General features: G+C 42.6%; 1 protein-coding gene across 1 annotated transcript in view; it reads right to left on the bottom strand.

The window, feature by feature from the left end:
* The window catches only part of EFCAB6 (EF-hand calcium binding domain 6), a 186,794-nt gene that overhangs the window by 127,767 nt on the left and 31,740 nt on the right, over positions 1 to 27,287 (bottom strand). The window contains exons 6-7 of the mRNA XM_056517381.1: positions 18,952 to 19,088; positions 6,056 to 6,174 (exon numbers count right to left, since the gene is read on the bottom strand). Of these exons, the coding sequence (XP_056373356.1) occupies positions 6,056 to 6,174; positions 18,952 to 19,088 (256 nt within the window). The remainder of the gene's footprint in view (positions 1 to 6,055; positions 6,175 to 18,951; positions 19,089 to 27,287) is intronic.

The following is a 27,287-nucleotide window of genomic DNA, read 5'->3' as shown; positions in this document are numbered from 1 at the left end:
TATAGGGTGAACACTTTGACCAAAGCTGGCAGCATAAACTAAAGCAGCCGGATGATGGTAAGGTTCTAGTCACACATTTGACCAAGCAGTGTATATATATATATATATATATATATATATATATATATATATATGCTATACACATGTTTATTCCCTTTGTGTGTATTGGAACTAAACCAAAAAAGGGAGGAAAAAAAGCAAATTGGACATAATGTCACCAAACTCCAAAAATGGTCTGGACAAAATTATTGGACTTAATATTTGTTTGCACACCCTTTGGAAAAAATAATTGAAATCAGTGGCTTCCTATAACCATCAATAAGCTTCTTACACCTCTCAGCCGGGATGTTGGACCACTCTTCCTTTACAAACTGCTCCAGGTCTCTCTTATTGGAAGGCGCCTTTTCCCAACAGCAATTTTACGATCTCTCCACAGGTGTTCAATGGGATTTAGATCTGGACTCATTGCTGCCACTTCAGAACTCTCCAGCGCTTTGTTACCATCCATTTCTGGGGGCTTTTTGACGCATGTTTGGGGTCATTGTCCTGCTGGAAGACCCAAGATCTTGGACATAAACCCAGCTTTCTGACACTGGGCTGTACAGTACGACCCAAAATCCATTGGTAATCCTCAGATTTCATGATGTCTTGTACACATTCAAGGCACCCAGTGCCAGAGGCAGCAAAACAACCCCAAAACATCATTGACCTCCACCATATTTCACTGTAGGTTCTGTGTTCTTTTCTTTATAGGCCTCATTCCGTTTTCGGTAAACAGTAGAATGATGTGCTTTGCCAAAAAGCTCTATCTTGGTCTCATCTGTCCACAAGAACTTTTCCCAGAAGGATTTTGGTTACTCAAGTTCATTTTGGCAAAATGTAGTCTTGCTTTTTTATGTCTCTGTGTCAGCAGTGGGGTCCTCCTGGGTCTCCTCCATAGCGTTTTATCTCATTTAAATGTCGACAGATAGTTAGCGCTCACACTGATGCTCCCTGAGCCTGCAGGACAGCTTGAATATCTTTGGAACTTGTTTGGGGCTGCTTATCCACCATCTGGACTATCCTGCGTTGACATCTTTCATCAATTTTTCTCTTCCATCCATGCCCGTGAGATTAGCTACAGTGCCATGGGTTGCAAACTTCTTGATAATGTTGCGCACTGTGGACAAAGGCAAATCTAGATCTCTGGAGATGGACTTGTAACCTTGAGATCGTTGATATTTTTCCACAATTTTGGTTCTCAAGTCCTCAGACATTTCTCTTCTCCTCTTTCTGTTGTCCATGCTTAGTGTGGCACAGACAGACACACAATGCAAAGACTAAGTGAACTTCTCTCTTTCAGGTGTGATTTTTATATTGCCCACATCTGTTACTCGCCCCAGGTGAGTTTAAAGGAGCATCACATGCTTGAAACAATCTTATTTTTCCACACTTTTGAAAGGGTGCCAATAATTTTGTCCAGCCCATTTTTGGAGTTTGGTGACATTATGTCCAATTTGCTTTTTTTCCTCCCTTTTTTGGTTTAGTTCCAATAAACACAAAGGGAATAAACATGTGTATAGCAAAACATGTGTTACTGCAATCCTTTTCTGTGAAAAATACCTCAACTTTCTTGAAAAATGTCAGGGGTGCCAACATTTACGGCCATGACTATATATGTATACACACACTGTCTATATATGTATATTGTAACATAAGTGTTTATGGAATATGTCTGGCAGGTTTACTTCTATGCAAGACAGATCCCCAAGAGAAGGAGATGATGCTCTTTGTAGCCGCTTCCAACTTCGGCTACAATATGAAGAACCTTAACCCCTTCATGACCCAGCCCATTTTCACCTTCAGGACCTGGGCATTTTTTGAACATCTGACCACTGTCACTTTAAACATTAATAACTCTGTGATGCTTTTACTTATCATTCTGATTTCGAGATTGTTTTTTCGTGACATATTCTACTTTATGTTATTGGTAAAATTTCACTGATATTTGTATCCTTTCTTGGTAAAAAATCTAAAAATCTCATGAACATTTTGAAAATTTTGCATTTTTCTAACTTTGAAAGTCTCTGCTTGTAAGGAAAATGGATATTCCAAATAAATTATATATTGATTCACATATACAATATGTCTACTTTATGTTTGCATCAAAAAATTGATGTGTTTTTACTTTTGGAAGACATCAGAGGGTTTCAAAGTTCCGCAGCAATTTTCCAATTTTTCACCAGATTTTCAAAATCGTAATTTTTCAGGGCCCAGTTCAGGTTGGAAGTGGATTTTAAGGGTCTTCATATTAGAAATACCCCATGAATGACCCCATTATAAAAACTACACCCCCCCCCCCCCCCCCCCAAAGTATTCAAAATGACATTCAGTAAGTGTTTTAACCCTTTAGGTGTTTCACAGGAATAGCAGCAAAGTGAAGGAGAAAATTCAAAATCTTCATTTTTTACACTCGCATGTTCTTGTAGACCCAATTTTTGCAAGGGGTAAAAGGAGCGCAAAATTTGCGCCATTTCAAACTTGCAGCACTCACTGTAAAAAACTACAACTCCGAGCATGCCCTTTGGCTGTCCGTGCATGCTGGGAGTTGTAGTTTTGCAACAGCTGGAGGCACACTGGTTGCGAAACACGGAGTTAGGCTGGGTTCACACTACGTTTTTGCATGCTGGGACATGTAGTCATGCAACAGCTAGAGGCATACTGCTACAACTCCCAGCATGCCCTTTGGCTGTCCGTGCATGCTGGGGGTTGTAGTTATCTAACAGCTGAAGGCACACTGGTTGCAAAACACTTGAAAGTTTATTACTTAACTTAGTGTTTCCAAACCAGTGTGCCTCCAGCTGTTGCAAAACTACAACCCCCAGCATGCATGGTCTGTCAGTGCATGCTGGGAGTTATAGTTTTGGAACAATTGCAACAGCTGGAGGCACTGAGTTAGGAAACGGACAATGTTTCCCAACTAGTGTGCCTCCAGTTGTTGCAAAACTACAACTCCCAGCATGCCCAGACTGGCCAGGCATGCTGGAAGTTGTAGTTTGGCAATATCTGAAGGATCAGATGTTGCCGAACTACAACTTCCAGCATGCTTGGGCAGTCTGGGCATGCTGGGAGTAGTAGTATTGCAACAGCTGGAGGTCCACAGTTTGTAGACCACTGTATAATGGTCTCCAATCTGTGCTCTTCCAGATGTTACAGAACTATAACTCCCAGCATGCCTGGACAGACTGAGCATGCTGAGAATTGTAGTTTTGCAACATTTGGAAGAGCACAGATTGAAGACCATTATACAGTGGTCTCCAAACTCCAGACCTCCAGATGTTGCAAAACTACTACTCCCAGCATGCACAGAAAGCCAAAGGCTGTCTGGGCATGCTGGGAGTTGCAGTTTTGAAACTCCCAGTGGCAGCGGTGAGATCGCTTTACAGCAATCTCACTGCTGCCAATGAAGATGCCGCCCTGCTGCTGGAAACTCACCGCTGGGAAGCACCACCGCCGGGACTGCCTGGAGGACGCCACTCGCGCCGGGACTGCTCTGGACACCGCATGGCCGGGTAAGTGACGCCGGGGGACGGGTAAGGGACACTTCGAGCGGTGTGTGTCCCGATCCCCGTGATCGGGACTCGCACACCGCGCTGCTAAGTATTCTCATAGCGAAACGCTGCTATCAGCTAGTCAGATTTAACTAGCTGATTGCAGCGATCGCTGGGGGGGGGATGAAACCCCCCCGTAGTCACATGGTAAGATGGCTGGCTATCAGTGATAGCCACCATCTTACCGGGCGCTGCGGCAAAAATGTTCATGACGTACCTGTATGTCATGGGTCGGGAACACCTTGCCACTCATGACGTACAGGTATGTCATAGGTCGGGAAGGGGTTAAAGGGGTACTCCGGTGGAAGTTAAAACATCTTCATCCTTCCCGTACTTATCAGCTGCTGTATGCTCCAGAGGAAGTAGTGTAGTTTTTTCCAGTCTGACCACAGTGCTCTCTGCTGACACCTCTGTCCGTGTCAGAAACTGTCCAGAGTAGGAGCAAACCTCTCCTGCTCTGGACGGTTCCTGACATGGACAGAGGTGGCAACAGAGAGCACTGTGGTCAGACTGGAAATAACTACACAAATTCCCCTGCAGTATACAGCAGTTGAATAAGTACTGGAAGGATTAAGATTTTTTTAATAGAAGTAATTTACAAATCTGTTAAATTTTTTTTTTGCTCCGGTTGATCTGAAAAAAAATTATTTGCCACCAGAGTACCCCTTTAACACATGTCAAAAGTTTTTTTTTTTTTATTGGTGGGAGTGCTGACACCCCCACCAATCAGAAGAATGAGCTGCGCTTCACTCCCTGGCTTGGAGCAATCTCTATTCAGCTTTTCTGGACAGCCCTATAGACTAAGGGTTGGTACGGAGGTTGCTACAAGCCAGGGAATGAAGTGTGCTGCTGTGCACTTCTCCCGACTCGTTTTCCTGATCAGTGTGTGTATGTGTGTGTGGGGGGGGGGGGGGGGAAGGGGGGTTGTCTTAGCACTGAGACCCTGATGTGATGGGTCAGTCCTCAGACAGACATAGACTGCTCTGTGTCTATGTGATTAGAACGGTACCATAAACTTACATTTTAAAGGGGTACTCCACTGGAAAACTATTATTTTTTAATCAACTGGTGCCAGAAAGTTAAACAGATTTGTAAATTACTTCTATTTAAAAATCTTAATCCTTTCAGTACTTATCAGCTGCTGTATGCTCCACAGGAAGTTCTTTTCTTTTTTAATTTCTTTTCTGCCTGACCACAGTGCTCTCTGCTGACAGCTCTGTCCATGTCAGGAACTGTCCAGAGTAGGATAGGTTTGCTATGGGGATTTGCTTCTACTCAGGACAGTTCCTAAAATGGACAGAGGTGTCAGCAGAGAGCAATGTGGTCAGACAGAAAGGAAATTTAAAAAGAAAATAACTTCCTGTGGAGCATACAGCAGCTGATAAGTACTGGAAATATTAAGATTTTAACATAGAAGTCATTTACAAATCTGTTTAACTTTCTGGCATCAGTTGATAAAAAAAAAAAAAAAAATGTTTTCCAGCGGAGTACCCCTTTAAAGGTGTACTCTGTTGCTGAGCATTTGGAACAAACTGTTCCCGAACACTGGAGCCGATGCTGGGAGCTCGTGACATCATAGCCCCACCCCCTCATGACATCCTGCCCCGCCCCCTCAATGCAAGCCTATGGGAGGGGGCGTGACAGCTGTAACGCCCCCTCCCATAGACTTGTATTGAGGGGGCGTGACATCATGAGGCGGTGGGGCTATAACATCACGAACTCCCGGCTCCAGCGTTTGGAAACAGTTTGTTCCAAACGCTGGGCAGCGGAGTACCCCTTTAAATCTATCCTGGTCACGTGACACAGAGCCAGGAGAGAACATGCTAAGCATGCAAGTCTCTTGGTTTGTTCTACTAATAGGTTGGGGTCTTAACAGTCTCTATGACATATCAGAAGTATTTATTTTTTTTTTTTTTTATAATGTTAGGCACATTTTAACTTTGATATTATGATCTTTCAATTGAAATGACTCCTACTGTAGCAAATCTAACTTTGCACTGGCCCATGACTAATGGGAAGGCATTTCTGGCCAATTTAAAGGGGTACTCCACTGCTCAGCATTTGGAACAAACTGTTCCATACGCTGGAGCTGGCGCCGGGAGCTCATGACGTCATAGCTCCACCCCCTCATGATATCACGCCCCCCCCCCCCCAATGCAAGTCTATGGGAGGGGGTGTGACAGCCGTCACGCCCCCTCCCATAGACTTGCATTGAGGGGGCGGGGCGTGACATCAAGAGGGCGGGGTTATGACATTACAAGCTCCCGGCGCCAGCTCCAGCGTATGGAACAGTTTGTTCCAAATGCTGAGCAGTGGAGTACCCCTTTAAAGTCAAAATAAAGCAACTGATTGGTGAAGGACACATGTGAGAAGATGGCGAGGTTACACTATGAATTGAATATAACTCGATAACCATATGAATACGGTTGTAAAGAAGAGGCCTTCATCTTCACACTCATCATTACCTTGTGCAACACTGTCCTGTCCAGGTTTGTTGTGCTGTTCTACATTTATGCCAAGATTTCTCAGCAGCTCCTTGTAGTCCAGGCTGTGCTTCTTACCTATACAGTATCGGTTCCAGAATCTGGAGAGAGATAAACAGGTGATGAATCTCCCAATAGCGGACCCTCACGGGGAATAAAAAAGTGCCCGCTATAGAGAGAGATGTCCTCTATTGGGAAAAAAGGCTCAAAAATCTTTCTAAATGACTCAATACTAAAATTACTTCCCTTATAAACCCCTTGTACCATTTCATCCCCCCTTTATACCTTGTGCCACTTTATTCCCACCTTGCCCTCTGTGCCACATCATTTCCTCTTGATCCCATCTGTGCCTGAGCGGGAGGGATCATTTGGCACAGGGGGAGTCAAGTGGCACAGGGGGTAGTAAAGAGGGGGTGATGAATTTGCAGAAAGGTTAATAAAAGGGCAATGAAATGGCACAGGGGGGTATCAAGGAGAAATTCTGTGGCGCAGGGGTAAATAAAGTGGTACGGGGGAATCAGGGGAGGAAGGGGTGATGGACGAATGATGTGGCCGGTGGATGTACAGAAGCAGGAGACCACTGTTTAAACAATGGTCTTCTGTTTCTGTGCTGGGGCTGCTGCAAGGGGGTGCAGCGGGGGCCTGGGCCCTTTACTGATGTAAATATAGCGGCCCTGTGCAATATAGGGCTGGCACATAAGCCTGGTTGTCCCCTACTGGGAGTGTTTTGTCCCCTATTGGGAGTGTTTTGTCCCCTATTGGGAGTGTTCTGTCCTCTGTTGGGAGTGTTTTGTCCTCTATTGGGAATGATTTGTCCTCTATTGGGAGTGTTCTGTCCTCTATTGGGAGTGTTCTGTCCTCTATTGGGAGTGTTTTGTCCTCTATTGGGAGTGTTTTGTCCCCTATTCGGAGTGTTTTGTCCCTCTATTGGGAGTGTTTTGTCCCCTATTGGGAGTGTTTTGTCCCCTATTGGGAGTGTTTTGTCCCCTATTGGTAGTGTTTTGTCCTCTATTGGGAGTGTTTTGTCCCCTATTGGAAGTGTTTTGTCCTCTATTGGGAGTGTTCTGTCCTCTGTTGGGTGTGTTTTGTCCCCTATTGGGAGTGTTTTGGCCCCTATTGGGAGTGTTTTGTCCTCTATTGGGAGTGTTTTGTCCCCTATTGGGAGTGTTTTGTCCCCTATTGGGAGTGTTTTGGCCCCTATTGGGAGTGTTTTGTCCTCTATTGGGAGTGTTTTTTCCTCCTATAGGGAGTGTTTTGTCCCCTATTGGGAGTGTTTTGTCACCTGTTGGGAGTGTTTTGTCCCCTATTTGGAATGTTTTGTCCTCTACTGGGAGTGTTTTTTCCTCCTATTGGGAGTGTTTTGTCTCCTATTGGGAGTGTTTTGTCCCCTATTGGGAGTGTTTTGTCCCCTATTGGGAGTGTTTTGACCCCTATTGGGAGTGTTTTGTCTCCTATTGGGAGTGTTTTGTCCCCTACTGGGAGTGTTTTGTCTCCTATTGGGAGTGTTTTGTCCCCTATTGGGAGTGTTTTGTCCCCTATTGGGAGTGTTTTGTCCTCTACTGGGAGTGTTTTGTCCCCTATTGGGAGTGTTTTGTCTCCTATTGGGAGTGTTTTGACCCCTATTGGGAGTGTTTTGACCCCTATTGGGAGTGTTTTGTCTCCTATTGGGAGTGTTTTGTCCCCTATTGGGAGTGTTTTGTCTCCTATTGGGAGCGTTTTGTCCCCTATTGGGAGTGTTTTGACCCCTATTGGGAGTGTTTTGTCTCCTATTGGGAGTGTTTTGTCCCCTATTGGGAGTGTTTTGTCTCCTATTGGGAGTGTTTTGTCCTCTACTGGGAGTGTTTTGTCCCTCTATTGGGAGTGTTTTGTCCCTCTATTGGGGGTGTTTTGTCCCCTATTGGGAGTGTTTTGTCCCCTATTGGGAGTGTTTTGTCCCCTATTGGGAGTGTTTTGTCTCCTATTGGGAGTGTTTTGTCCCCTATTGGGAGTGTTTTGTCTCCTATTGGGAGTGTTTTGTCCTCTACTGGGAGTGTTTTGTCCCTCTATTGGGAGTGTTCTGTCCTCTGTTGGGTGTGTTTTGTCCTCTATTGGGAGTGTTTTGTCCTCTATTGGGAGTGTTCTGTCCTCTGTTGGGTGTGTTTTGTCCCCTATTGGGAGTGTTTTGGCCCCTATTGGGAGTGTTTTGTCCTCTATTGGGAGTGTTTTTTCCTCCTATAGGGAGTGTTTTGTCACCTGTTGGGAGTGTTTTGTCCTCTACTGGGAGTGTTTTTTCCTCCTATTGGGAGTGTTTTTTCCTCCTATTGGGAGTGTTTTGTCTCCCCTATTGGGAGTGTTTTGTCCCTTATTGGGAGTGTTTTGACCCCTATTGGGAGTGTTTTGTCCCTTATTGGGAGTGTTTTGACCCCTATTGGGAGTGTTTTGACCCCTATTGGGAGTGTTTTGTCTCCTATTGGGAGTGTTTTGTCTCCTATTGGGAGTGTTTTGTCCCCTATTGGGAGTGTTTTGTCCCCTATTGGGAGTGTTTTGTCCTCTACTGGGAGTGTTTTGTCCCCTATTGGGAGTGTTTTGTCTCCTATTGGGAGTGTTTTGACCCCTATTGGGAGTGTTTTGTCTCCTATTGGGAGTGTTTTGTCCCCTATTGGGAGTGTTTTGTCTCCTATTGGGAGTGTTTTGTCCCCTATTGGGAGTGTTTTGACCCCTATTGGGAGTGTTTTGTCTCCTATTGGGAGTGTTTTGTCTCCTATTGGGAGTGTTTTGTCCTCTACTGGGAGTGTTTTGTCCCTCTATTGGGAGTGTTTTGTCCCTCTATTGGGAGTGTTTTGTCCCCTATTGGGAGTGTTTTGTCCCCTATTGGGAGTGTTTTGTCTCCTATTGGGAGTGTTTTGTCCCCTATTGGGAGTGTTTTGTCCCCTATTGGGAGTGTTTTGTCCCCTATTGGGAGTGTTTTGTCTCCTATTGGGAGTGTTTTGTCCTCTACTGGGAGTGTTTTGTCCCTCTATTGGGAGTGTTTTGTCCCTCTATTGGGAGTGTTTTGTCCCTCTATTGGGAGTGTTTTGTCCCTCTATTGGGAGTGTTTTGTCCCCTATTGGGAGTGTTTTGTCCCCTATTGGGAGTGTTTTGTCTCCTATTAGGAGTGTTTTGTCCCCTATTGGGAGTGTTTTGTCTCCTATTGGGAGTGTTTTGTCCTCTACTGGGAGTGTTTTGTCCCTCTATTGAGAGTGTTTTGTCCCTCTATTGGGAGTGTTTTGTCCCCTATTGGGAGTGTTTTGTCCCCTATTGGGAGTGTTTTGTCCCCTATTGGGAGTGTTTTGTCCTCTACTGGGAGTGTATTGTCCCTCTATTGGGAGTGTTTTGTCCCCTACTGGGTGTGTTTTGTCCCCTACTGGGTGTGTTTTGTTCCCTATTGGGAATGTTTTGTCTCCTATTGGGAGTGTTTGTCCCCTATTGGGAGTGTTTTGTCCCCTATTGGGAGTGTTTTGTCCCCTATTGGGAGTGTTTTGTTCCCTACCGGGAGTGTTTTGTCCCCTACTGGGAGTGTTTTGGCCCCTATTGGGAGTGTTTTGGCCCCTAATGGGAGTGTTTTGGCCCCTATTGGGAGTGTTTTGTCCCCTTTTGGGTGTATTTTGTCCATTATTGGGAGTGTTTTGTATACTATTGGGAGTGTTTTGTCCCCTATAAGGTGTGTCCGCATCCGCTATTGGGAGTGTCCCCTATTGGGAGGTGTCCACTAAGGAAGATTTTACTGTATCAGCCTATAATAGTCCGAGCCTATGGTCACAAAGATGTCAGCAGGTCTATGCGATATGTTCTACTGACAATGAACTTTCTTGGGCATTATAACTTCAAACAATCATCAAGTGCATCCAGATAGTAAAATGCCTGGGAATCAGTGCATCATGGGATGAAGAGCCAATCAGGCTCAGTACCTTAGTGTGTACAGTCTAGTAATGGCTGTCTAGTAATGATTCTCTGTCTCTGCAGTATAGGACAGTGTTCCATGTAATGTCCTTCACTTGTATTGTACTGCTCTCTATCTATTTAGCGGCCTCTAACCTGGCTCGGAGTTTGTAGTGGTCATTGACTGTTTAACAGCAGTGGACACTCGGCTGTATTTAATGGCAATATTTCTGTTATGGTGGCTTTATCTTTTTTCTGAGACTGCCATAGGTCCTGGAAGGATATCTATATCATATCTCTCTTTAATATCGGTGGATCTTATCCATGAATGGTTGTGACGTGCCGGAGGGTTATGTTCTACAGTCATGGCCAAAAATGTTGAAACACCTGAAATTTTTCAATCAAGAAAATGAAGTATTTCTCGCAGAAAAGGATTGCAGTAAAACATGTTTTGCTATACACGTGTTTATTCCCTTTGTGTGTATTGGAACTAAACCAAAAAAGGGAGTGAAAAAAGCAAATTGGACATAATGTCACCAAACTCCAAAAATGGGCTGTACAAAATTATTGGCACCCTTAACTTAATATTTGGTTGCACACCCTTTGGAAAAAATAAGTGAAATCAGTGGCTTTCTATAACCATCAATAAGCTTCTTACACCTCTCAGCTGGAATGTTGGACCACTCTTCCTTTGCAAATTGCTCCCGGTCTCTCTTATTGGAAGGCGCCTTTCCCAACAGCAATTTTAACCCCTTAACGACCAAGGACGTATATTTACGTCCCTTTTCCGGCTCCCACGATATGACGCGGGGTCACGCGGCATGTATCTGAAGCCGGGACCCGGGGCTAACAGCGCTGCCGCGCGCTATTAACCCTTTAAAACGAAAGTAAAAGCTTCCCGGCTGCTCAGTTGGGCTGATCGGGACCACCATTGTCCCGAACAGCTAGAACGCAAGCGGAGGACCTCGTACCTTCCTCCGGCATGTCCCTTCGGCGACTGATTGCATGAAGCCTCAGATGCAGGCTTGAGTAATCGACCGCCTATGACACTGATCCATGCAAAGCTATGGCTTTGCATGGATCAGTGTAAAAAATCAGTGTGTGCAGTGTTATAGCCCCCTATGAGAGCTATAACACTGCAAAAAAAAAAAAAAAAGTGTAAAAAAAAGTTAATACATTTGATTTAATCCTTTCCCTAAGAAAAGTGCAAATCACCCCCCTTTTCCCATAAAAAAAACATGTAAATAAAAAATAAATATAAACATATGTGGTATCGCCGCATGTGTAAATGTCCGAACTATAAAAATATATAATTAATTAAACCGCATGGTCAAAGGCGTACGCGAAAAAAAATTCCAAAGTCCAAAATAACGTATTTTTTGTCACTTTTTATATCATGAAAAAATGAATAAAAAGCGATCAAAAAGTCAGATCAATACAAATACAAAAATGGTACCGATAAAAACTTCAGACCACGGCACAAAAAATGAGCCCTCATACCTCCCCTTACGCAGTAAAATAAAAAAGTCATAGGTGTCAGAATATGACAATTTTTAACGTAGAAATTGTCCTGCATGTAGTTATGATTTTTTCCAGAAGTACGACAAAATCAAACCTATATAAGTAGGGTATCATTTTAATTGTATGGACCTACAGAATAAAGATAAGGTGTAAATTTTACCGAAAAATGTACTGCGTAGAAACGGAAGTCCCCAAAAGTTACAAAATGGCGTTTATTCTTCAATTTCATCGCACAATGATTATTTTTTTTTTTCGTTTCGCCATAGATTTTTGGGTAAAATGAATTGAAAGTAGAAAATGAAATGAAAGTAGAATTGGTGGCGCAAAAAATAAGCCATCATATGGATTTTTTGGTTCAAAATTGAATGGGTCATGATTTTTAAAAGGTGAGGGGGAAAAAACGAAAGTGCAAAAACGGAAAAACCTGTGGTCCTTAAGGGGTTAAGATCTCTCCACAGGTGTTCAATGGGATTTAGATCTGGACTCATTGCTGCCACTTCAGAACTCTCCAGCGCTTTGTTGCCATCCATTTCTGGGGGCTTTTTGACGTATGTTTGGGGTCATTGTCCTGCTGGAAGACCCAAGATCTCGGACACAAACCCAGCTTTCTGACACCGGGCTGTACAGTGCGACCCAAAATCCATTGGTAATCCTCAGATTTCATGATACCTTGTACACATTCAAGGCACCCAGTGCCAGAGGCAGCAAAACAACCCCAAAACATCATTGACCGTCCACCATATTTCACTGTAGGTACTGTGTTCTTTTCTTTGTAGGCCTCATTCTGTTTTTGGTAAACAGTAGAATGATGTGCTTTACCAAAAAGCTCTATCTTGGTCTCATCTGTCCACAAGATGTTTTCCCAGAAGGATTTTGGCTTACTCAAGTTCATTTTGGCAAATGTAGTCTTACTTTTTTTTTTATTTCTCTGTGTCAGCAGTGGGGTCCTCCTGGGTCTCCTGCCATAGCGTTTCATTTAATTTAAATGTCAACGGATAGTTCGCGCTGACACTGATGCTCCCTGAGCCTGCAGGACAGCTTGAATATCTTTGGAACTTGTTTGGGGCTGCTTATCCACTATCCGGACTATCCTGCGTTGACACCTTTCATCAATTTATCTCTTCTGTCCACGCCCAGGGAGATATTAGCTACAGTGCCATGGGTTGCAAAGTTCTTGATAATGTTGCGCACTGTGGACAAAGGAAAATCTAGATTTCTGGAGATGGACTTGTAACCTTGAGATTGTTGATATTTTTCCAAAATTTTGGTTCTCAAGTCCTCAGACAGTTCTCTTCTCCTCTTTCTGTTGTCCATGCTTAGTGTAGCACACAGACACACAATTCAAAGACTAAGTGAACTTCTCTCCTTTTTACCTGCTTTCAGGTGTGATTTTTATATTGCCCCGCCTGTTACTTGCCCCAGGTGAGTTTAAAGAAGCATCACATGCTTGAAACAATCTTATTTTTCCACAATTTTGAAAGAGTGCCAATTTTTTTATCCAGCCCATTTTTGGAGTTTGGTGACATTATGTCCAATTTGCTTTTTTTCCTCCTTGTTTGGTTTAGTTCCAATACACACAAAGGGAATAAACATGTGTATAGCAAAACATGTGTTACTGTAATCCTTTCCTGTGAGAAATACTTCATTTTATTGAAAAATTTCAGGGGTGCCAACATTTACGGCCATGACTGTATATGCAGTAGTTATACATCTGGAGAATTTCTCTGGTTATCTGACGTGTGGGTGATCATTAAGAAACATCTATGGACATTCCTTTACTACGTTTATCTGTGAGATATATTTATACAACAGCTATATGTGCATCCTCACTACATTACAAGGAATGAGGATCACATTATGAAGATATCTGTGAAGTCTTCTGTATACATCTGATGGAGAACTGCATCCCTGGAAAACATCTGTACCACTTTGCATAGTAATGTTTTGCCGCTTATTAGCAATCTGTCCTTTTTTGTTGCCGCTCTATGTAATGTGTATTTATGAGATGGAATAATCTTATGTGTAGGTAAACCTAAAATCTCCACTTTATACACTGTCAAATCCCCTGATGAACCGTAATACTATCTGATATATGGGGAAACATGTCAGGAATTTGTGGGATTGACCCATAGGAGGATCTCAGATTGTGAGTTTCCCACAGTTGTATACTTACTGATTCTTGTATTGTATTTATCAAATTTGTATGTGACAGGGTTTTAAGATATTTTTGTAATAAAGATATAATTTTTAGCTAACGGTTTGATAGTTGTTTTGGTTTAAATTAGCTAATTTGGAAGTGATAGTCCATGATTTTCAGTGATAGTGCTGTACTACATATACTATACTGCTATCTCTCTGTATTACTTGTACTGAACTGCTCTCTAGCTATATGTTACGTACTGTACATGTGCAGGCCATGTCTACCTGCTCTACATGTACTGTACTGATCTCTACCTGTACTACATATACTGTACTGATCTCTACCTGTATTACATATACTGTACTGCTCTCTACCTGCTCTACATGTACTGTACTGATCTCTACCTGTATTACATATACTGTACTGCTCTCTACCTGCTCTACATGTACTGTACTGATCTCTACCTGTATTACATATACTGTACTGCTCTCTACCTGCTCTACATGTACTGTACTGATCTCTACCTGTATTACATATACTGTACTGCTCTCTACCTGCTCTACATGTACTGTACTGATCTCTACCTGTATTACATATACTGTACTGCTCTCTACCTGTACTACATGTACTGTACTGATCTCTACCTGTACTACATGTACTGTACTACTCTCTACCTGTACTACATATACTGTACTGCTCTCTACCTGTACTACATATACTGTACTGCTCTCTACCTGTACTACATATACTGTACTGCTCTCTACCTGTACTACATGTACTGTACTACTCTCTACCTATACTACATATACTGTACTGCTCTCTACCTGCTCTACATATACTGTACTGCTCTCTACCTGCTCTACATGTACTGTACTGCTCTCTACCTGTACTACATGTACTGTACTGATCTCTACCTGTATTACATGTACTGTACTGCTCTCTACTTATACTACATGTACTGTACTGCTCTCTACCTGTATTACATGTACTGTACCGCTCTCTACCTGTACTACATATACTGTACTGATCTCTACCTGTATTACATGTACTGTACTGATCTCTACCTGTACTACATATACTGTACTGCTCTCTACCTGTACTACATGTACTGTACTGATCTCTACCTGTACTACATGTACTGTACTACTCTCTACCTGTACTACATATACTGTACTGCTCTCTACCTGTACTACATATACTGTACTGCTCTCTACCTGTACTACATATACTGTACTGCTCTCTACCTGTACTACATGTACTGTACTACTCTCTACCTATACTACATATACTGTACTGCTCTCTACCTGCTCTACATATACTGTACTGCTCTCTACCTGCTCTACATGTACTGTACTGCTCTCTACCTGTACTACATGTACTGTACTGATCTCTACCTGTATTACATGTACTGTACTGCTCTCTACTTATACTACATGTACTGTACTGCTCTCTACCTGTATTACATGTACTGTACCGCTCTCTACCTGTATTACATGTACTGTACTGATCTCTACCTGTATTACATGTACTGTACTGCTCTCTACCTGTATTACATGTACTGTACTGCTCTCTACCTGTACTACATATACTGTACTGATCTCTACCTGTATTACATGTACTGTACTGATCTCTACCTGTATTACATGTACTGTACTGCTCTCTACCTGTATTACATGTACTGTACTGATCTCTACCTGTATTACATATACTGTACTGATCTCTACCTGTATTACATGTACTGTACTGATCTCTACCTGTATTACATATACTGTACTGATCTCTACCTGTACTACATATACTGTACTGCTCTCTACCTGTACTACATATACTGTACTGCTCTCTACCTGTATTACATGTACAGTACTGCTCTCTACCTGTATTACATGTACTGTACTGATCTCTACCTGTACTACATATACTGTACTGATCTCTACCTGTATTACATGTACTGTACTGCTCTCTACCTGTACTACATATACTGTACTGCTCTCTACCTGTATTACATGTACTGTACTGATCTCTACCTGTATTACATGTACTGTACTGCTCTCTACCTGTACTACATATACTGTACTGCTCTCTACCTGTACTACATATACTGTACTGCTCTCTACCTGTATTACATGTACAGTACTGCTCTCTACCTGTACTACATGTACTGTACTACTCTCTACCTGTATTACATGTACTGTACTGATCTCTACCTGTACTACATGTACTGTACTGATCTCTACCTGTATTACATGTACTGTACTGCTCTCTACCTGTACTACATATGCTGTACTGCTCTCTACCTGTACTACATGTATTGTACTGCTCTCTACCTGTACTACATATACTGTACTGCTCTCTACCTGTATTACATGTACTGTACTGCTCCCTACATCTACTACATGTATTGTACTGCTCTCTACCTGTACAACATATACTGTACTGCTCTCTACCTGTATTACATGTACTGTACCGCTCTCTACCTGTACTACATGTACTGTACTGATCTCTACCTGCATTACATGTACTGTACTGATCTCTACCTCTACTACATGTACTGTACTGCTCTCTACCTGTACTACATATACTGTACTGATCTCTACCTGCATTACATGTACTGTACTGATCTCTACCTCTACTACATGTACTGTACTGCTCTCTACCTGTACTACATATACTATACCGCTCTCTACCTGTACTACATATACTGTACTGATCTCTACCTCTACTACATGTACTGTACTGCTCTCTACCTGTACTACATATACTGTACTGCTCTCTACCTGTATTACATGTACTGTACTGCTCTCTACCTGTACTACATGTACTGTACTGATCTCTACCTGTATTACATGTACTGTACTGCTCTCTACCTGTACTACATATACTGTACTGCTCTCTACCTGTACTATATATACTGTACTGCTCTGTACATGTACTTTATGTACTGTACCGCTCTCTATGTACTGTACAGCTGAAGGCTGTCCGGGCATGGTGGGAGTTGTAGTTTTGCAACACTGTAGGACAATAAACTATACAGATCCCCCAAGGTTCAGATTTTGTTCATTTTAGGACACATTATTATTATACGCCAAAGAGTTTCCTTTAATTTCCCATTTGTCTTCCCTTCCCATATTTCCATACATTATATATTTTTTATCGTCCTGCATGCGAGAGTTTCTTTATTACGGACATGAAAAGTTACGGCACTGGTACTTTTCGCCGCTCTCTTTATTCGTGCTGTACGCCGAGCGCACCGGCTTGTAACGGTGCAGCACTGCTCCAGGGAGGACGGCTGCAGAGCAATGAATTGTCCTCCCCCCCACCAACACCACCGTCACCACCGCCATCCACCCACTCGCTTTTTAAACCCTTTACCTAGTGTCTTCGCAGTTTAATTGAAAACTGTGCAGGCGTTTTATAATTTACTGCTTATGTGATTCTGGAATGGATACAAATTCAATTTAAGGATCTAAGCTGTTTTTTCGGATTGCGGTGAAAAATGCCGGGTTTAGTGTGGAATAAAACACTGTGCTGGGTTATTGCCTTCCTAATTTCATAATGCCGGCGGGATTTTGGCCAGAGAACAGGGAAGCTCCGTGACAGACGCTGGGGATTCTCTCTTTAATTGAATTAACCTGCGACGCTTTATTCGGGGGCAGCGGGGGCAGCATTGATGCGGAGTCTTCAGCGCCGTCACATTAAGGAGGTTTAGTTCCTATTAACGTTGCAACTTTGGTAATAACCGGCGCTTCGTCTGGAGCTAACTTTCTGCTCTCGAGCCGAACATGGAATTGGCGCAGAATATAAACCCTCGCATTCGTCTAAGTGATGATCTGTGAAATATCTCACCGCTCCGACTGCACTCAAGAGCAGCAGATGTGTTTTTATTTCCACTAAGTACAGAGGATTATTAATGGGATCTATAAGAGAAGAGAGTTTCATTATACAAGTGGGGTTTGGAAACAATGGGAATTTTTTTTTTTGCAAACTAGAACAAGGTACAGAGATAGAGCCTGACTGCGCTGTTTTGACGGGTCAGAAAATCCTTGTTCGTTGGCTGATGCAACCATTACACGGTGATGGTGCTGGATAATATGATGAGCAGGGGTCGGCCCATGTAGTAAGAAATGTTGACATGGTACTGAGCCATATCAAAATGGAGAGTGATGGTAACTACTGCCACTCAGTGGGTGAGCGTGCCCATTGGATAGAATTACACATGTTATGGGGTTTATAAATGAGTAATTGGTTGACCTGTGACATTTTTCAGAAAAGCGATAAAACCTCCAGTTTGAAGCTTGTTTTGGTTCAATGTCCCTGAGGATGCCACCTTGTGTGGTGAAACATGTTGGGGACAAGTTAAATACTGTTATCAAGTCTTGAGTGCACTTGAGTTCAACTGTAGTAAATTACAGTAAGAGTTTGGCAACCAAGAGTTAGCGTTATACTATTATACACAAACAGAATGGCTGTAAATGACTATAAAACCTTCAGTTTGATGTTCTGGTTCAGTGCCCATGAGGATGCCAACTTATCTGGTAAAACATGTTGGAACGGGGAATTGTATTATGTATTAAAATCAGTCAAAATCCTGTTTACTAGTCCCTGAGTGCATACTGCAGATGCACATAGTTTCAACAGTGGTTTATTATAGTTACTGAGTGCCTGTTGGTAACCAAGAGTGCTAAAGCAAGAGTAGGTCTCACTGCTTGACATGAACGGCCATTAATTTCTATTGGTGCTGTGTAATATTCCAGTTTTTGTAGGTAACTGTTCTAAGCTGCCTGCAGAAGGGGATCTAGCTAAAACCACCTAAACATTATATGAACAGAGGTATGAAACATTATATGAACTTTAAAGTTAAAGGGGTTATCGCAAGATTAAAACGTATCACCTATCCACAGAAGGGGTCATTACTATCCTATATGGGTTAAACTGACCCTTAGGATCGCCAATGATCATAATGGGCGTTCCTCTCTCCCACAGTGAAGAGAGGGGTGGTTGATCATGTGTGCTTCCCTCGAAAATGGGACTGCCAAAGAGAGCTGAGCACCAAGTATATGCTTGACCAGAGCTCCATCGCTTCAGGGAACCAGGGACCCTCATTTTTTAGATTGGTGGGTGTCCAAGTGGAAACCACCCAACCAGCTACTTATCACTTATAATATCTAGGCATGCCCTTGCCAACATCACACCTCCAATGTATTTGTTGTCACCTAAATGGCGGCCATATTGGATGTCATTTTCACCCTTTCAAACTGAGAATTTCTTGTTCAACTGGCACAAATTCATAATATACTACTATATACCTGCACATCACACTTACTTCTCATACTCTACAGTTTTCATCTTGAAGCAGTAATTTTCCAGGACACGTCGTAGTTCATGCTTCTGGATTTGTCCATTTTGATTGTAATCGAAAAGCCGACAGGACCGAACAATGTTTTTCAGATTCTGAGATATCTGGTGGATGAAAGTCAAGCATTAGTATAGAGATCTTCATCATAAAATGTGTCAGTAATGATAAGGCTCATCTATAAACTGCATTCAATGACTACAGGGAAACCCCAGTATGGTATAAAAACTGATGTCCATAAGGGGCAGTATAACAGTAGTTACTAGTGAAGTAAAGACTCTTAGGTTAAAGGGGTACTCCACTGCCCCAGCATTCGGAACATTTAGTTCCGAACGCTGGGTGCGGGCTGCGGGGGTCGTGCAGTCATGCCACACCCCTCAAAGCAAGTTTATGAGAGGGGGCGTGGCTGCCGCCATGCCCCCTTGCATAGACTTGCATTGAGGGGGCACGGTGTGATGTCGCAAGGGGCGTGGCCATGACGTCATGGCCCACGCAGCCCGCACCCTCCATTTGGAACAAAATGTTGCGAACGCTGTGGTAGTGGAATACCCCTTTAAAGAAGGCCTGTGGCTAAACCAAAAGAAATCATCATTAAATAGCTTAGGGTAACCTGATTACAGACCTTTTATAGTTTCTTGTTATGCTACCTATAGGTGACACAAGAGAGACCGTATTCTTTCTTTTGGAGGAGACCTAATTTGCATAATACCAGTTGGATCTCCTCAATGCAAACTAGTTCCCTGCTTAACACTGACAAGGGACAAAGAAACAGTTGTCTACATATGGTTGTCTGTTTTCTTGTTTACATCCCTAGTGTTTTAAGGCTCTTTAATGGGTTGGACATTGACTTACAGGGTAGAAACCTATAGATGGCTCTATGGAGAGTACACAAGGAGAACAAGCACCTTCCAAGGACTCCAATTTGCTGCACACATAAGTGATATAGGTACCAAAACCTCCCCCATTTATAGGAGCCCATGCAAATCTAAGGGTCGCCAGGTTGCAGAAACAAGCACTGATCTCGCTGATCAGCATCCATTTATCTATAAGTTTTCACAAGGTGTAGTCAATCGCGTGGCCCTTTAAATTTATCATTATCAGCTGCATATCCCCTCTTTACCCTGCAGCCGGGAACAAGGATTTTAATGGACGCACAAAAGATGCCATTCAGCTGACAAACAAGCTGCTCACTAACCCTTTTACATGGGCCCATTATCGGAAAGGATCGCTCTTTTGGCCAATAATCGGGCCTTAAAAAGGATCTTAAGATAGGTCCAAATGTAAGTTATTAGAATGTTGGCATAGGCTTTTTCTCCATGATGGACCAAACATCACTTTGTGTGTGTTAGGGAGGGTCCTGTTGGTGAGACGATTAATAGGTTCAGCAAACCATGGTAATGCCTAGGCCTCAACAACGATCGACGTTCGTATTTAAAAGGGCCTATATAGTGTGGATAGTGCCCTCCCAAAGGGTAAATTTATGGGGAATGGAATTGCATTGGCAGTGGAATACAACACAAGGTAAGTGATTGAGTTTTACAGAATCTCATCAACGTGCTGTGGAATTCTATTGTGGATTGTGCATGGATTTTTAGAAGAGTTTTCCCACTGACTTCAATGGGGAAAAAAATTGTAAAAGTATTTTTGCAGATTTTCCTGCAGAGTATCTCAGCAGAATGAACAAGGGCAAATTTCGAAAGTATTGTCTTTTCTCTCATTTTTCAGCCTAAATCCGCAGCTTCAGATATGCACCAAAATCTGCGTGATTTAGTGCAGATTTGTGTTTTTCTGCCAGTTTCAAATCCACAGACAATCCAATTCACCTGGAACTTACCCAAAATTACCCAACCACAAAGATAGACAGTGCCGCAATGCTACCCATAATCCCAAAATCAGACATAATGTCCGTAGTCCTTGATCAATGGGACTACCCTACCAAATTTTATGAATGTGGAAGGCAGGTAGTGTCTCATCTTGAACCGTGGGGACCCTCCCCAGTATGGACCACCTAAAAGCACTGCTTTAAGACAGTCATCCCCTCCAATACAATTTGGATAAAACCCCTCAAAAATCTCAAAGCCTTTTAACCACTAAACAAACTCCTTGTCCTTTGACTGACTTTGAGAATCGACCCCCATCTTCACCAGTTTATGGCTCCGTTAAGGGCTCTCGGCACGCCTTCGCACTTGGAATATTTACATAACAATATGAAGCAGGCAATGAAACTGGAAAATCGCTCCCCCGAGGGGCCGTTTTATTGACTTCTTCTTGGGAGTCTACACAGGTGGACGGGTCACATGAAACCATCGCCAATGGTTAGGTCAGCGATAGAACAGCACCTACGAGTGGGCACAGTCTAAACAAGAGGTCCCTAAGGGATCCATATGGGTCATTTATGGGCCATTGTTTTTTCTTTTTTTCTTTTGCATTATAGTCATGAAATTGTCATTGTAGAAGAAAGACGAAGAAGATAAAAAAAAGAGACACAGATGAGCAGATATCAAGAGACATTCGCTACTAAATGAACTGGAACAGGATAAGTATCTAGACAGTGAGGTTGTGCGTTCTGGCTGTATTCCTGCAGTAGCGCAGTCTAACTTGTCTTTCTCTATTGATTCCATCTGTTTACACTCTACAGAGTATTGGCGCCCTGCTGTGCATATATCCTATTTACCAGCTGGTAGCTCTGGAAGCCTTCCAGGCCCTGGCAGCTTGCCTAGAAAAACAAATGGAGTTTATTACTTTGTTCGTCTTCTGTTTTTAATTAACTGTAGTGTCCAGTATGGCTAGTTGACTTGCATTTACATAAAAATGAATGTGTTCGAGGATGAGATGGCATTTCCCCGGGTTGGGTACGGCCTTGTACTCAAACCTGTTGGAAGGTGGAATTTGCACCGGCTTTTATTCTGCTGTCCAGATTAGCAATGATGATGGTTGTATATGAATAAACTGGTGTTTTGTAAGACATGGATAATATATTGGATTACAACTGGATGCATTCACCTGTGCCCAGCGTATGATGATGGGGAGACCCATGAGAATACCATCAATACACTGAATGGTCACCAGACATCTAGAAGTATGTTGTTTGCATTTTTTGTAGAACCCCTCACGAAGGTGTAAAAAGAAACAAACAAATTTAGTGGATTTTGAATTAATGGGGAAAGGGAAAAAATAATGTTATATGCAGACGACATTCTCCTTTTCATTGTCAATCCAAAAGAAAAAGGTACCATTGATAGTCCAAATGGTGGAAGAATAAGGAGAGCTGTCAGGCTTTAAAATAAACTGGGGGAAATCATGCTTATTGCCCTTAGATGAAGAGATGGAGGACCAGATTGGTAGTGTAAAAATTTTAAAACGTCAGAAAATTTTGAATATCTTGGTATAGTCATCTCCAGGAAGGTGGAAAATTTGAGAAACTGAATCTTACCCCCTTGGGGAAAAAGATTGGGAACAAATGTAAGGTATGGGGGGTATGGGATTAGATATGACTGATAGGCTAGTGCTTATCAAATCAGTAATTTTGCCTATGTCATTACATTATTTACGGGTGTCACCAATTTTGATTAACCCCTTAACAACACAGGACGTAAATGTACGTCCTGGTGATGTGGCACTTAACGCACCAGGACGTACATTTACGTCCTGAGCATAACCGCGGGCATCGGAGCGATGCCGGCATCATGCGCGCCAGGTCCCGGCTGTGGATCGCAGCCAGGGACCCGCCGGTAATGGCGGACACCTGCGATCCCGCGGATGTCCGCCATTAACCCCTCAGATGCCGTGATCAATACAGATCACGGCATCTGCAGCATCGCGGTCACTTAACAGGATGATCGGATCGCCTGCAGCGCTGCCACGGCGATCCTATCATCCTGCACGGCAGACGGAGGTCCCCTCACCTTGCTCCGCTGCCTTCCGGGAGTCTTCTGCTCTGATCTGCCTTCCCGCAGACCAGAGCAGAAGATGACCGACAACCCTGATCAGTGCTATGTCCTATACATAGCACTGAACAGGATTAGCAATCGAATGGTTGCTATAAATAGTCCCCTATGGGGACTATAAGAGTGTAAAAATAAAAGTAAAAATATAAAAGTTAAAAAAAAATTGAAAAACCCCTCCCCCAATAAAACGTAAATTGTCCCATTTTCCCTATTTTACCCCCAAAAAGTGTAAAAAAATTATTTTATATACATATTTGGTATCACCGTATGCGTAAATATCGGAACTATTAAAATAAAATGTAAATGATTCGTACGGTGAACGGCGTGAACGTAAAAAATAAAAAAGTCCAAAATAGCTGCTTTTTTATAACATTTTATTCCCAAAAAAATTAATAAAAAATGTAATAAAAGTTTTGTATAAGCAAATATGGTATTAATAAAAAGTACAGATCACGGCGCAAAAAATGAGCCCTCATACCGCCGCTTAGACGGAAAAATGAAAAAGTTATAGGTCTTCAAAATAGATGGATTTTAAACGTACTAATTTGGTTAAAAAGTTTGCGATTTTTTTTTAAGCGCAACAGTAATAGAAAAGTGTATAATCATGTATCATTTTAATCGTATTGACCCAGAGAATAAAAAACATATGTCATTTTTACCATAAATAGTACGGCATGAAAACAAAACCTTCCAAAATTAGCAAAATTGCGGTTTTCTTTTAAATTTCCCCACACAAATAGTATTTTTTTGGTTGCGCCATACATTTTATGGTAAAGTGAGTGATGGCATTACAACGGACAACTGGTCGCGCAAAATACAAGCCCTCATACTAGTCTGTGGATGAAAATATAAAAGAGTAAGAGTATAAAAATAAAATTGTCTTAGTCCTTAAGGTCCAAATGGGCTGAGTCCTTAAGGGGTTAAAGGGGTACTCCGGTGAAAAACTTTTTTTTATTTTAAATCAACTGGTGCCAGAAAGTTAAACAGATTTGTAAATTACTTCTATTAAAAAATCTTAATCCTCCCAGTACTTATTAGCTCCTGAATACTCCAGTGGAAATTCTTTTCCGTTTGAAACACAGAGCTCTCTGCTGACATCACGAGCACAGTGCTCTCTGCTGACATCTCTGTCCATTTTAGGAAGTGTCCAGATTAAAAGGAAATCCCCATAGCAAACATATGCTGTTCAAGGCAGTTCCGAAAATGGACAGAGATGTCAGCAGAGAGCACTGTGCTCATGATGTCAGCAGACAGCTCTGTTTCAAAAAGAAAAGAATTTCCGCTGTAGTATTCAGCAGCTAATAAGTACAGGAAGAATTAAGATTTTTTAATAGAAGTAATTTACAAATCTGTTTAACTTTCTGGCACCAGTTTATTAAAAAAAAAAATAATAATAAAATAAAAAGGTTTTCACCGGAGTTCACCTTTAAAAGAAAAAGTTTTTTGGGGGGTTGGAGAAAAAAATTAATGATCTCTTATAGGGACGGAAACATGTTAGAATAAAAAGTTGCTATATTAACCCACCGATGGAAAGGGGTGGATTGGGGTTACCAAATATGTATTATAATTATATAGCGGCACAATTGATATACATTGTACAAGAACAAGGGATGTTGTTAGAATTAATTAGTGATAAAGTGAAAGGAAGTGAGCACATTTTTGAGATTTTTGAAAGCGGTAAAAGAATTTTTTTTTTTATATTTTCTAGACATGTATGTTGTTTGTAATTTTGATAAATGGAAATACAATATTCTAAAATAAAAAAAAGGATCCCTGAAGAAGATGAAAGGAGTGGCTTAAATAAGGGGCTTCCTGGGAATTTAGTATTGATAGCCAATCCTTAGGATGGGCCGCCAATATAGATTGGTGGGGGGTACAACTTACAGCACACCAACTGGGTGACTGCCCTGTTTACCAGGCACAGCCCTGCGCACTTTGTAGTTGTTGTGTCTGGTACTACAGTCTGATAAAGTACTTCATATATGTATGAAAAAAAGAAACAGAGAAAAAGCGCACTAATGTGCCATGATTCTGTTTAGGCAGTAGTGTGGAGATGAGAAGAAAAGGTGTTGCGCTCACCTGAGCGTGTTGTGTCCCAATCACAACACCGTAATCAGCTTTGATCCCAGATCTCTGGGGGACACGCGGTTCTAGAAAGGGCTGCTGGCACCTCAACGTCCCGGGAACCGGTCCTGGACGTCTGGTCAATGGAAGCAAAAAGTGAGGATCTAAGATCCTCGGAAGAACGCGGTGCTCCAAAAGCGCTCCTTTTCAAGATGAATAATAGCCGTAGGTCCTCACATGAAGCGGCCACTCTGTGGCCGCTTCATGTGAGGACCTACGGCTATTATTCATCTTGAAAAAGAGCGGTTTTGGAGCACCGCCTTCTTCCGAGGATCTTAGATCCTCACTTTTTGCTTCCACTGATAAAGTACTTGGCACAGCAGCTACAAAATGTATTGAGGAAAGCTAGCTGAAAACCAAAAAGGTCACTATTCGTTCCAACAAGGGTTTGTCAATGTTTTCAGACATCTGAATATCAGATCTATTTTCTTAGAAAAACTAAATATATATATATAATTAATAATCCATAATTCATAAATGAGCTCCACTACTTTTTACGTAATATACTGAACCAGTTTGGATGCACCAGGTCTGGACTCGAATAGACATGGGAAGGCGTCTTGTGGTATCTACACCAAGACATCAGCAGCAGATCCTGTAAGTTGCCTCCATTGATCGGACTTGTTTGTCCACCACATTGTACAGATGACCGATCAGATGAGATCTGGAGAATTTGGAGGCAGAGTCACCACCTTGATCTGTTTGTCATGTTCCTCATTCCTGAACAATGTTTGCAGAGTGGTTGGATGCAATATTCTGCTGACAAAAGCCACTGCCATTAGGAAACGTCTCTGCCCCTTCTCATTCTGTATAACGTTTTCGTTGGTCGTACATGTTACAGTAAAATGTTCTTCATCTTTAACTTCTTCCTCCTGTTGTTATCTCTTCCACAGATATGTCACACACTCTACAGCACTCACCACAATACACTGTAGAGGAAGCCATCATGGAGGTATGGGAATAGCATGAGGGCTCAGGGAGGTTTGGGAATAGCACGGGGGCTCAGAGGCAACAACCGGTGGTTTTGTGCATTTACTGCACGAAACCACCGGTTGTTGCCTCTGAGCCCCCGTGCTATCCCCATACCTCCATGACGGCTTCCTCTACAGTGAACAGTGGATCGTGGTGAGTGCAGGAATATCTTCTTTTTTACATTTTCTATCCAGTATCTTATGGTTTTTTTTCCAGTCCTAGCACCATACTACCACTGCATTTATTATAGGATTATGAGTTTTTCTGGACTGTTTCATATAGTGTATGCCCTTAATGATGCCTCCAGCGTCTTTTTGTTTCCACTTCTGTTTATTGCCAGATAGCATAAGCTTTGCCCCTCACACACATCAGTAAGTCTTGGGTACCCATGACCCTGTCATCATATGTCCTTTTTAGAGAACTTTTGGTAGGTCCTAACTAGGGATCGACCGATATAGTTTTTCTTAGGGCCGATACCGATAATCGGTGCAGGTTAGGGCCGATAACTTATACCGATATTCCGGTATAAGTTATCGGCTATTTATCCCCCCGCGACACCGCTGCAGATCATTGATTTAAAGCGGGCGCTTTAAATCAATGAACTGCAGCGGCTTTTGCGGTGCCATAGACCGCCGCCGCCACCCGCTTCTCTCCCCCTGCCTGTCCGGGGGTCCTCCTGAGTCCTATCACCGCCGCACCGCCCCGGCCCCATTGCCTCCCCCATCCCCAGTTTTATAATTACCTGTTCCCGGGGTCCACTCTACATCTGGCTCCGGTGGCGTCCTCCTGAGCTGTCACTGTGCGCACTGACGGTGATGTCACGCCACTCGTCATTGCGCACAGCGTAACGCAGTACGCAGCAGGAGCCAGAAGTAGCGTGGACCCCGGGAACAGGCAATTATAAAACCGGTGATGGGGGAGGCAATGGGGCCGGGGGGTGTGGTGGCGGTGTGGTGGGGGCGGTATGGGGGGGATGGGGCATTATCGGATTATCGGCAAGGTAATTGCCGATACCGATAATGCCCAAAATCGTGATTATTGGTCGATAATATCGGCCAAACCGATAATCGGTCGATCCCTAGTCCTAACCCCTACATACCAAGAACTAAACGGAAGACTTGCTGTTCTGGAGATGTTATGACCTAGTTTTGTAGCATAACAAATTTAGCCCCTGTGAGATTCTTAGCATTTTTTCCTGCTTCCAGCATCAACTTCAAGAACTAACTGGTCACTTGCTGCCTAATACATGCCACCACTTGACAG

This window comes from Hyla sarda, chromosome 4, assembly GCF_029499605.1.
Source record: "Hyla sarda isolate aHylSar1 chromosome 4, aHylSar1.hap1, whole genome shotgun sequence".
In the NCBI taxonomy this organism is placed as follows: Eukaryota; Metazoa; Chordata; class Amphibia; order Anura; family Hylidae; genus Hyla; species Hyla sarda.
Note: the sequence above shows the minus strand (reverse complement) of the source record. Positions and strands in the feature narration are given on the sequence as shown.